At 32.5% G+C, this 13,085-nt stretch overlaps 1 protein-coding gene across 4 annotated transcripts in view; it reads left to right on the forward strand.

Annotated features, from left to right (window-relative positions):
• The window catches only part of RASA1 (RAS p21 protein activator 1), a 121,671-nt gene that overhangs the window by 68,017 nt on the left and 40,569 nt on the right, over positions 1-13,085 (forward strand). For all 4 annotated transcript variants that reach the window (XM_054555038.1, NM_001131793.1, XM_063723868.1 and 1 more), the window contains 3 exon segments: positions 2,523-2,554; positions 7,933-7,985; positions 10,470-10,620. In XM_054555038.1, the coding sequence (XP_054411013.1) occupies positions 2,523-2,554; positions 7,933-7,985; positions 10,470-10,620 (236 nt within the window).

Raw genomic sequence — 13,085 nt, forward strand, 5'->3', positions numbered from 1 at the left:
GTTTTAGATTATCTTTCAAATATATGTATAATTTTCCAGTAAACTTGGAAGAATTCATTTATATTATACATATATTATCACATGGTTCTACATTTTGAATCTCGTCCTTGTTTTTGTTTCCATCATATAATACGTTATCATATGATATCAATTACCAGGTGCATTTTTAATAACAGGTCAGCATTTGAACGGCTTTTATATTTCAGAGACAATACTCAGTATCAAATATATTATACATTATAACTTTGGAATTGTCCCTTTCCTTTTAGATTTTTCTAGCGAGATGGAGTGGCTTTCTGTTGTCTTTTACAGCCTTCAGAGCTACTGTTTTTAAATTATGCCACAGACCTGATAATATTCTGAATAGTATTGCTCTTGGAAGACTGCAGTGGAGAATATTGTTTTTTCCTATTAATTCTCTTACCTGCCTATTCTGGCAACCGAATCTTGATCCATAGAAGTAAAACATACTGAGTAGAGGAGGAAAAAGTTGAGGAAATGGTGTAATACAGTCCATACTCATAGTCATATAGTTATTTAGTGAAAGAGCTAGGATTAGGACTCCTAATTCCTAGATTAGTATTCTGTATTCTACAGTAAAAGAGATATTTATTCCATATAGGCAAACGGTATTCGTACTGAAGCATCTTACTATGATAGCTTTCCTATAAAATTTGTTAGTTACAACTTTTAGTTTGGGTTTCCCTCTCCTTGCTGTACCACCATCTTCCCCATCCTGATTACTTAAAGGAATTGCACTATAGTTGAACTTTTCTTGAGCTCTTGGAATTCTGGATCAAATTTAACAAGATAAACTTTAAAGAAAAGTGAAAATTACTCAATGTATACAGAAAAATAATAATAACAACCCAAACTAGAATAAGGAGACATGACCTCACATCAGTACAAGGGATCAAGGAAAAAGTTAGCAACTCAGTATGAGTGAATAATGTGATGTGGTTGCTAAAAATGACTATAGTAACATTATAAATTAATAGTGGAATAATTCCACGTCAGTTATAAACAATTTTCACTCCAATATGTAGAATAACTTTCATGATGGGCTTTATTAGAGGGTAGTGAATTCCTTGTAGATTGAACAACCATTTGGACATTGTCTAGTCTGTGAAGATGTTTCGGGCATTCAGTTAGTGGTTAGATTTAAGGAATTTCTCCTTCTAAAATTCTAATTACAGTTCCCCAGACACATTTATACTTTTATGTATTAACTCTAGAATGTATGCTCTCTGAGGGGAGGGATTTTTGTCTCTGATTCACTGGTGTATTACCATTGCCTAGAATAGTATCTGGCATTAGTAGGCATTCAGTAAATGTTTGTTGAGTAAATGAATGTTCCTATGTTTATAGTTTTCCCTCTTCCTTGACATTCCTGCCCTGATAGTTTGCCTTGTAAAATTTGATTCATCTTTATCCGCTCAGTTCATATGTCATCCCTGTTTCACAGAGGATTTATGCCTTTCTGGAGTCTCTTAGGCAAAATTGTTTCCTTCTGTATTTCCATAGCACCTTGTTAATTCTGCATTCTGTTACACTGTCTAAAATTAATTTATTGTGTAAACCTCTTCTACAAGAGATTAACTCCTTTTGGGCAGTGACACAATGATAGTGCTATCATTTTTATAGTTTTTTTTTTTTTTTTTTTAGCCTACTCCCTTGGATATAGTAGCATTCAGTGAGTGTGTAATTTTAGTTTGATTAGATATTTAATGAGTGAGGACCAAATTGTGAGGAAGTAAATCCATATGTAGTTAGACCATTTTTCTCCATAATAGTGGAATGAGTAACACTATTGTATCTTAAATCAGAGGAATATAGAATAAAATAAAGTTCAAAACATGGTAAAAGGGGGATGTCTTTTGTATTCAAAGTAGAAGTTGATGTTCACTTTTTACGGGCTCAGAATGTCTTACTGAAGAGGTAGCATTTGAGATAGTTCCTTCCCAGATTGGTTAGGTATTTATCTAACAAGTAGAAAGCAAAAAGTGGAAAGTACATTCTAAGAACAAAAAGTACACGCTACAGTGGTGGGAGATTGGCAAATAGGAAGTTATGTGTGACCATGGTATAGGAACCAAAAAACAATTGGTAGTATGAGACAGGAAATGTAGACTTGAGTCCTGTGGTAAATGACTTCAGTTGCAGAACAAGAAATTTGTAGGCAGTAGGGAGGTGTTTTTTTTTTGTTTGGTTTTTCTTAATGTAGGGCAAAGCTGCTGTTGAAACTGATGTATCCAGATTAGAGTGGTGGAGTAGGACATAATTATATTAGTTGGGCTGTTGTTTAAGAAAAGTCGATAAGAGGGCCTGAGTTAGGGTAATGGCAACAAGAAAAGATTAAGAGAGGTATTGAAAGGTATTTACTGAACAGAAACATCTTTTTTTATATACATATAAATAAGGATAGTGTGGGGATATGTTTGAAGATATGATTTTCATGAATTTTAATAAAAGTAGATTAATAGTTAATTATATAAAATACTGTCTTAATGTCTTCCCTTTAGGGCCGGGAAGAAGATCCACATGAAGGAAAAATGTGAGTTTGTGTTAATTATTAAAATGAAAAAATAAATCTATATTGTAAATTTACTAATTGGAAAACTTTGGCCAAAAAAATTTTTTTTTAAGTTTTTGGACTGACTTAACTTTTAAATTTGGCTTAGGGAACTGATTTCTAAATATTTTCTTAAGGATCTAGTGATAAAGTCTTATTTTTAAATAAAAGGTAGCTGATAACTAAATATAACTCTTCTTATCACCACACTGAAGACTTTGAATAAACACTACATTTATAACATTATGAATGTCACAATTCGGCACATTTTAAAATTATTCATAGTATTTCTTGGTTATTAATAGTATTTCTTGTTTTATAGCCATATCTTTTATCCCCCCAAAATAACGGTTCTTCACAATTTTAATAAAATTCAGCAAGGTCTTTTTTTTTTCATAATCTTCAGACTGATTTTATGTATATGTAAGTTTTCTTTTGAAGATCTGAACCATTAATCCCAATTCTCTCTTACTCACATTTTAATAGACTATTCATCTCCTAATATCTTTTCAGTACAACATTTTTTTCTTATCTTTCAGCATTTAGGGATGGAACTTGAGGCTTGCCTCAAGTGTTTGCTTTTTCTGTTTTCTAACCATTAGAATATAAAAACATTCAACTGACTACTCCATTTGCAGTCACCTTGTTTAATGCTTCACCCTTTTGTAAATGGAATATGTAAGATATATTCTGAGTTCATTTTTATTGTTTCTTGTAGCTACAAAATAGACTCCATTAGTGAGACTGTACCCTGCTGTTTGTATTAGTTTGAAGTCTCCTCTCTACCTATATCAGGAGTTTCAAATTCTTTTTTTTGTTATTTTTTCTTTTTTTTTTTCTTTTTTTGAGACAGAGTCTTGCTCTGTTGCCCAGGCTGGAGTGCAATGGCACGATCTCTGCTCACTGCAACCCCTGCCTCCTGGATTCAAACGATTCTCTGCCTCAGCCTCCTGAGTAGCTGGGACCACTGGCGCACACCACCACGCTAGGCTGATTATTGTACCTTTAGTAGAGATGCGGTTTTGCCATGTTGGCTAGGCTTGTCTTGAACTCCTGAACTCAAGTAATCTACCAGCCTCGGCCTCCCAAAGTGCTGGAATTACAGGCATGAGCCACTGTGCCCGGCTAGGAGTTGCAAATTCTAATTAATGCTTGGAAGAATCAGACAGACAATGTAAGCAAGTGAAGTGGGTCAAGTATATATATTCCCAGTTTTCTTTAGACACAATAATCTTGGTCTTTCTTATTTTCCCTCTTTGCTAGAGATCAAGGTACATGGAACTATGTCCCTACTATCAAAAAACAACACTGTACGTGTGGTAATAAATGGCAACTAATATTCACTCATGGTGTTAGGGAAAACTGTGGGAAGTAGAAAACTAGAAAGTGTTTGCCTATTGTAAGGTAATCACTCTGTCTAGTTGTCTAGTTGATATGTGTAGGAATGTGAGTCTAGTGTTGTTAGATCCTTCTGATTTTCAAAAAAAGACCATAAATCTAGGTTTTTTTATTTTAGATAATAGCAATGGAATTTTAAATTTAAAAATGTAGGTTAAATGCCAGTAAACATTTAAAGCTACATCAATTTTCTCATAGTATAAAATATAAATCCCACTTTCACTCGGAAGTCTTTTTATCTGATAGCATTGTCATTCTTACATTTTTCTTAACTTTATGTAATTTCTTAATTAGTATTTAGCATAACTTAAATTTGCATTGTTGGTTTATTTTATGTGTATGTTTGTTCCCTTTAATTTCCTAATATAGGGACTGTGGCAGTACTTTAAATTCTTTAAAGTGTCCTCAGTAACATCTACAAGTAACCTTTGAGATTAAATAGATGGTATAACTTTGGTTGAATTTCTTTCCAGCTCCCTATTTACATGATATAGGCACCAAGTCCTGATGATTTTATCTCCTAAAGTATTTCTTAAATGTTTACTGCCTTCTCAAATCTTAAATAACTACATTCTAGTTCAGGCCTTTTTAAATCTCCTGCCAGGATTTGATATAGCAGTAACCTCCAAGTTGATCTCCCTTGACTCTTTAGCCTCATCAAATCCTTTTATCCAGTAGCTGGAATAATCTACCTAGATTGAATCACATTTTCACTTAAAATCCTTAATTGCCAGCAGGTCTATGAAAAAATGCTCACCATTCATTACTAATCACCAGATAAATGCAAATCAGAACTACAATGAGATTTTCATTTCACCCCAGTTATAATGGCTTTTATCCAAAAGATAGGCTATAATGTATGCTGGTGAGGATGTGGAGAAAAGGGAACCCTTGTACCCTGTTGGTGGGAATGTAAATGAGTGCAGTTACTATAGAGCACAGCATGGAAGTTCTTCAAAAAATTAAAAATAAAGCTACCATATGATCCGGCAATCCCACTGCTGGGTATATATCCAAAAGAAAGGAAATCAGTGTATCAAAGAGACAGCTGCACTCCTATGTTTCAGCACCATTCACAATAGCCGAGATGTTTAATCACCCTAAGTGTTCATCAGTGGATGAATGGATAAAGAAAATATAGTACATACACACAATGGAATACTATTCAGCCATAAACAAGAATGAAATCCTGTCGTTCACAGCAACATGAATGGAACTGGCAAATACCATGTTAAGTGAAATAAGCCAGGCACAGAAAGACAAATACCATGTGTTCTCACTCATATGAGTGCAAAATATTAGAAAATTGAACTCAGGGAGATAGATAGTAGAATGGTGGTTACCAAAAGGTGGGAAGGGTAGCAGGGAAGAGGGGTTACAATATGGCTGATTAATAGGTACAAAAATACATCTAGATAGAATGAATAAGATCTAATTTACTGGATATTTAGAAATAACTAGAAGAGTGGAATTTGAATATGCCTAATACAAAGAAATGATTATATGTGCTTGAGGTGATGGATACCCCATTTATCCTGACTTGATCATTAAACATTATATGCTTGTATCAAAACATCACTGGTACCCCATAAAAATAAACAAAATAGTTGTATACATTACCCATAAAAACAGAAAAAATAAAAATTAAAAAATTGAATCTTATACTGATTCTCCACCTTTACCTTAGCAGAGCCTAAAAAATGATCTGTTATCTGGTTATTTTGTCCTTTACTGTTCCTAGTACTTATCATCACTAGTTTCCTAATCTCCAGCATGTAGGTCTTCAAATGCATAATACTTTTTTCTTTATTGTTTTAGAGATAGGTTCTTGCCATTGCCCAAGCCGGAGTGCAGTAGCGCTATCATAGTTCACCTCAAACTCCTGGGCTCAAGTGATCCTCCTGCCTGAGCCTCCTGAGTAGCTGAGACTACAGGTGTGTACCACCACACCTGGCAAATGTTGTAATTTTTTTTTTTTTTTTTTTTTGTAAAGATGAGGTCTTACTATGCTGCCCAGACTGGTCTCAAACTCCTGGCCTCAAATGATCCTCCCACCTTGGCCTTCCAAAGTGTTGGGATTACAGGTGTGAGCCATTGCTCCTAGCTATTTTTCTTTATACCTTTGCGCAAGCTGCTTCCTAGGCCAGAATTCTTCCATTCATACTTAGCTCATTCATCACTTCCCCCTAGAAAATCTTCCTTTATTTTCCTCTCTACACACTCAACAGTATTGGTACCTTTCTCTGTTATTCCCAGAATGCCTTCGGCAATACCTATCACTGTGCTTATTATAGTTTCTACATTGTTTCTATAGTTAGATAGGGTCTCACTATGTTGCCCAGGCTGGTCTTGGACTCTTGGGCTCAAGAGATCCTCCTGCCTTGGCCTCCGAAAGTACTGGGATTACAGGTGTGATCCCAGTTCCCACGCCTGGCCTAGGAGTGGGAACTTCATAAGAGCAGGGACTCATCTTTTTATCACTGTTGCAAACCATGTGGTTGAAATATATAAATTTTATATGGGAATAAATGTCTGAAAAATGAAATGAAAACTCTTTAGAAAGAGATATTGCCACTTTGGCTTCAGACTGTGCTTATGCTAAATAATCTTGTTCATCTGTAAACCCTATCATTTTTTTACCCTTCTTTTTTTGAATTTTTTTCAAACTGTAGAAGTAGAGGATTAGCCTTGGAGGTCAGGTCATGTAGTTGACTCTCCTCCAGAATATAAAAATCCTGCTCTAGCATTTGTAGTAAGTGGTCATTTAGCCTATACTTGAATGCAGTATAGAACCTCACTACTTGTAGTCTGAACTGTTTTAGTTGTTGTATTATTGCTTTATATTATTCAAAATTTACACAGGGAACACCAGGAGATCTGAATTAGTGAGTTAATGCTTGGAATGGTGTTAAAGAAAAGTTTACCTTTTCATTCATGTGAAAATTTAAAAATTCAGTTATATTTTCATACTTCACCAGTAATAATTGTATGGATCATTTAAAACAATGTGAATGACCTCTTAACCTGTCACACTGGACTTTCGAGCACTTATATATTTTAGTCGTATGTTTACTTTCCAGCTTGGTCTTTATTATTAAAAATACTTGTAGACCCTAAGAAGATCCCACAGAGTAGTAGATAAGGGATCGGGAATTGTCAGCCTGGCATTAAGATGTGTTAATCAGCAAGATAGATAATAGGCCTTCAGGTAAATAAGAGGTGATTTTATGTACTTTGATGACTAGTAATTACTTTTTAAATCAGATATATCATTTTATTTGAAGGTAAAATTTAAATACTTAGGTTATTGTATGCTCTATGTCTTGACTATGATGCCTTTTATAATAATTTCTAAAGGCTTAATTTAAGAATACAGAATATTAAATACATAGCAACCTAGTTTGATAGGCTGTTAGCTCAAATAGAGTTGGGAACACTAAGTCCTTCTTTTCTTTCAGTTCTCGATGGTGGTATCCACTCATTCTTATCACTCAATCTTATATTCTGACTTTCAGCAAAGTAAGAGTCAATATCTTGATTTTATTTGAAGAGAGAATTTATCAGATGTTATAGGAAAATTCAGAAATGAATTCATTAATTTTCTCAGGGAAGTTCTGGAGTAGGCTCTATCTGTACTACTCCTCCTTCCCCTTACCCCATAAAAAGAAAAAAAAGACCTGTAACAGTCTGTTATTATCAGGATTAAAAATTGTTGCCATTTTTGTATTGGTAATGAAAATTGTAGTTTATATTTGATAGTTTCTAGTTTTACTACATTTTGTTGAAATTAAATATAATATGTATATAAAATGTATTAAAATGTAATAAGAATGACATGATTTGATTAATTGCATTTATTTTATCACTTTGAATTAAACTTACTATATTGGTTGTTTAATTTTGATCATATGATAACAGCAAAAAGGACTTTATTTATATATCTAATTTATTCTCTTTTTAAGATGGTTCCATGGGAAGATTTCCAAACAGGAAGCTTATAATTTACTAATGACAGGTACTTACTTATTTACTTGCTTTTCTAATGTCTATTTAAAGAGAATAAAAAAGTGAACAAACCATTTATCATGTGCTTTGCCTTTAGCATTCAGTTACTGTTTATGCATGTTATAATTTCGTGTCCAGTACTAAGAAGCTGGTGTTTTTATTTGTATTTTAAACATACATGTGTTATAAAATTTAGTCAAGTGTGTTTTTCTTTTATCCCCAGGCCCCTGTCAACTTCCTCAGAAGTAACACTGACAGTTTTTTTTTCCCATATGTTTCTAGAAGTTTTCTGTGTCTCTGTGAATCTTTCTCACCCCTAGACATACACAGACAGGAACATGCAACACACTTTTTTCATGTTAGATATATATTGGGAGATGATTCTGTATCTGCAGATAAAAATTTTCATTACTCTCTTTTATGGATTTAAACTTTTCATTATATAAATACCATAATTAACTAGTCTTCAGTAGAACGATATTGTATAGTTTTTATTCTTTTGGTGTTCAGCTATAGCAGACATTCTTGTGTTTATCTTTGTATACTTGTGGAATTATATGATTGAGCTTTATTATGTATTAATTTTAACATTTCCCAAAACTCTTATGCTTATAAATACAAAGTAAAAATTGACTTGTATTGTGGTTTTAACCATCCTGTCATTGTTTATTCTTACTAAATATTTAAGGCTGAATTAATTTAAATACCAAGCATTTCTTCGGCAAACCACATCTTATAAAGATTTCAGACAAGTTTAAGCTTTAGTATGTAATTTAAAAGTTTCAGTTCTTCAAAAATGTTGACTATTCAATAGTTTCTGTATTTGGTGAAATAGATTCTTGTGGTGATAACACTAATTAAAGAGGTAATCTGAATTGTTTTAATCCATAAAGCATTGCATTCTAAATTAATACTTTATTCTTTTGAAAGATTTGAGATAGTTTTTGAAGTACTCAATTTTATTGTGAAGATGTAGGTTAAGTAGGTTCAAAAAATAAGTTAAAAAAGATTATGATAATGCTATATGATAGTAATAGAGAAGAAATTTTACACCAAAATGACATTCTGTCAGCTATTTCAGTGTGGAACCAAAAATACGTAGTTTAGTGAATTTATTGAATTTTGGATATGTTTCTTTTTTGGAACGTGAACCACCAAGTACTTGAGGTACTTTTGTTTTAAGGCATACAAGGTTGAAAAGGAGCTAAACTTAATTTCCTTAATACATTAGTTTGCATTTTCTTTGTGTCATGTGCTCTTTTGAGGATCTGGTGGGATATTCTCTCCTGAGAAGTACCAATAAGCACTTGCATGCACAGTCTTGCATGAAATTCCTATCATATTCTAGAAGAAATTTAGAGAGTATCTTGGATTCTTGTCACTAAGAGTTGTTGTATCAACTTAGAAACACTTTCATTTTAGCCCATATTATACAATCAATTTCTGTAATTTTTATGTTTACTTATGTATTAAGCCTTGAAGATTCAGTTTAAGGAGATTTATTTTTTTCTTTTTACTGAACATGAAGTTACTTCATAAGTGCCTTGACTGGATGATTGGAACTATTAGTAATTTACCCCTCAAATTATATCTTACAATCTAAGCATTCAGTGTGCTTTCCTAAAAACAATCAAGTCCTGATCTTTTCTGGATCATTTGGACTTAAATGGAGAAAAGGCAGAGCATCTAAGTATTATGAGTCACTGCCAGTCAAAGATATCAGAAATACTTCTCTAAAGTTAATATGTCATATTTAATATATGATAATTTGCTTCTATAATTCCTTTCAGGAGCATACCTATTGAATAAAATATAGTGTATGTGTATTGATTTTGATAATGTATACACATATTTCAGTTGTTTTGAATTTACCTTTATAAAAAGCTTTTGGTACTATTTTATTACAGTCATTACTTTTTATTATTATTTTTTTTTAAGATGCAGGATCTTGCCGTGTTGTCCAGGCTGGTATCAAACTCCTGGGCTCAAGTGATCCTCCTGAATAGCTGGGATTATATGCATGTGCCACTGTGCCTGGCACAGTCATTACTGCTTAATGATTAATTGAGAACATTGATTAAGCACAGAGTATTCTTAAGCAAACTGGTCTTCACTTTTTAGAATCTTCTTATTACAAAGATTTACATACAGAATTTAGCAGTTTTAGCCAGTATTCCCTAACTGTGCTTAGGTTCCTTCCAAATTATGACAGGTGTAGATATTACTGACCAGAAGTTACTGCTGCAAAATTTCTGCTGTCTATTTTTATGTATTAAAGCTGGTAAGATACACCAGAGAGATAGCAGACAAGCAATGTGGATGGTTGTGAATCATAAACTGGAAAATTTGAAAGAAATTATCTTAAAAAAAAACAAGTTCCTGGTGAAAATTTACATATGTTTATGACTTTGAATGCACTTTGTAATACTACTACTTAACATCTTTTCTTTTTTATTTGATAATTAGGGAAAAACTAACAGCTTAATTTTTACAGTTGGTCAAGTCTGCAGTTTTCTTGTGAGGCCCTCAGATAATACTCCTGGTGATTATTCACTTTATTTCCGGACCAATGAAAATATTCAGCGATTTAAAATATGTCCAACGCCAAACAATCAGTTTATGATGGGAGGCCGGTATTATAACAGGTAAATCATAATTTTTTAGCTATCTTTTACTTTTGGCAAAAATAGTTGAAATCTTGATAATATAGTATTCAGAGTCAAAATTATATAAAAGTTTCTAACTTCTAAAAATTATAAGACCTTCAATATAATTTCATAGTAGTCATGCCCAAGAATTCTTTAGACAGTGTCAAATATGAATACAAATTAGTAACTTATACTTTGTTTCCTTCCAAACAATTTTTGTGATTTTAAAAATTAGACATAAGCTATTTGCAACAAATTTACTAAATTCATGTGTTATCTGTAGGAGGAGCAAAATATCTTAGGAAAAGAAAATATATCAACATTATTTTATCAGTGAGATACTTTAGTAGGAAAAAAAAAGTTTCTAAAGATACCTGAGACTTATTATACAGATGTTGTCATGTAACTGAGTTGTTCTCAAGTTGACATTTCTTATATGTGATTGTTGGTTTTTACTTCTCACTTTCAAAGTAAACTCATTGTTTGTCCCAAAACTCAGAATGAATTATAGTTACTTGATTAGGAAAATAAGTTAATAGAAGAAACCAGTATGATAGAATGTCAGCAATTTTTCTGTCAAATAGAAAATAATCTTCATTTGTGAACATAAAGGTTTTCCTATACCTAATAACTCTCTATTTCCTATTTCAGAGGCTGGCATAATCTTGTTCTAAAATGCTTGTATTTGCCTAGTTTAACCCCTCAGTACCACAGCAGCATTCTCTATCCAAATTAGAATTTGTCAAACTAGACATTTGAGTGAATAGAGATTCTGTAGCTTGTTTATCTGAAAAAAAAAAAACAGAAAACAAAAACAAGTTCTAGTTGATTGCTGGAAGCTCAGTTGACTGTTAAAAGACATCAAATGTAAGATGTGAGTCTAGGCAGCTGTACCCTTTTGCCTACCTCATATACAGGTTGCTTGAGTACTTTCTACATGACAATCTGAGTTCTAGATGTCCTTACTGAAAATACAGCTAGCTGCAATTTGAGCTCTTTAAGAATGTAATTTTTCCCAATTCCAGTTTTCTGGAGATTTAGAACATACAAAATAATGCATTGAAAACATATCATCTTCTTAACTGAATAAATGTCCATATTGAGATCCTTTTTAAAGATAAAATAATTTACATGAATTTATTTTTTTGAAGTTCGTTTTGTTACTAACTTAAACTTCCTTATGATACATCACACAAAACTGGAAATTCTTCCTACATACTGGAGGCAGTCGGTAAAACATGTAAAGGTGGTCACTTTTTGTTGCTGAACACCATGATGGAACATGAAAAAAGAAGTATTTTAAGTAGATTTCTGTCCAAATTATTGCAATATTATGTTTTCAAAATGAGGATTAAAAAAAAAAAAGTTAAATATATGTTAATTTAGTGGCCTTGACCATTCCCCCAGAACTTTGATTTTTATAATTTTTCTTCCCTGTGAATTTGTTTATAAATTCATCTTATTGTTTCTAGTTTTAACATTAAACTTTTTTAAAAAGCCCCAAATTATGTGAATCAGGTGCTGTGAAAATGAAGGATTTTGTAATTGTTTTGGAAATATATACTTCATTTCAGCATTAATGTTAGTAATGTCAGAAATAATTCCTAGGAAGATAAATCTTTGTGCTTATTGTTTATTGTTAGATATAAATGTATAAAGAAAGATTTTTCAATAAATCTATCAAACACAGCCATACTCTGCTGTCCCATCTCCCCATTAACTAAACATGAGACCTTGATAAAGAGGGATAGTAGTTATGTCTTTCATTTAGAAACTGTTAAGACATAACTTTAATGTTCCTATATTCAGAGTTTTTTTTTAAAAAAAGCAGAAGAGGCATTTAATAGCAAATTTAATTCAGCAGCCATTTATCGACTTATCTGCTTTGTGAAATATACTGTACAAATCCTGTGTAAATACATTAAAGAAAAAGATAAAGTTTCTTCATTATTAGTGCTCAGGTTTATTAGAAAAGAAAGTATGGTATGCAGACTGTGATAAATTCAGGGGATATATAAATGCATGGGAATCAGTAGATGAGAGTTCAGTGGGGGGTGAGAAGGAAGACAATGGATTTTGGCTAGACCTTGAGGAGACAATATTAACATTTATCTAGACTTCAAGAAGAAGAGTGCACATGGTTTTATGTGCTAAATGCATTGCAAAAATTAAAGTACAGAACATAGTGTCTCTAGAAACTCACACTTATTTCAAAAGTAAGTTTACATTGAATATGTTTTAGTTTTCTGAGATGTAAATCTGTCTGATTTCATGGCTGGAACTTACATGAATGTCTAGAAAATTCTGGTTTATTTTGGTGTTTCTGGGTAGAGTATAAATGGAAGAGTAATTTTTAAAAAAACTCTTAAGTCTAGCTCATTGGTAAAAACCTATCTGATTGGTTGCCCCACACTTTTAAATTTGCTCCTGGACAATCTGAATTGTACTTCCCCATGGTTTCC

This window comes from Pongo abelii, chromosome 4 (assembly GCF_028885655.2).
Source record: "Pongo abelii isolate AG06213 chromosome 4, NHGRI_mPonAbe1-v2.0_pri, whole genome shotgun sequence".
In the NCBI taxonomy this organism is placed as follows: Eukaryota; Metazoa; Chordata; class Mammalia; order Primates; family Hominidae; genus Pongo; species Pongo abelii.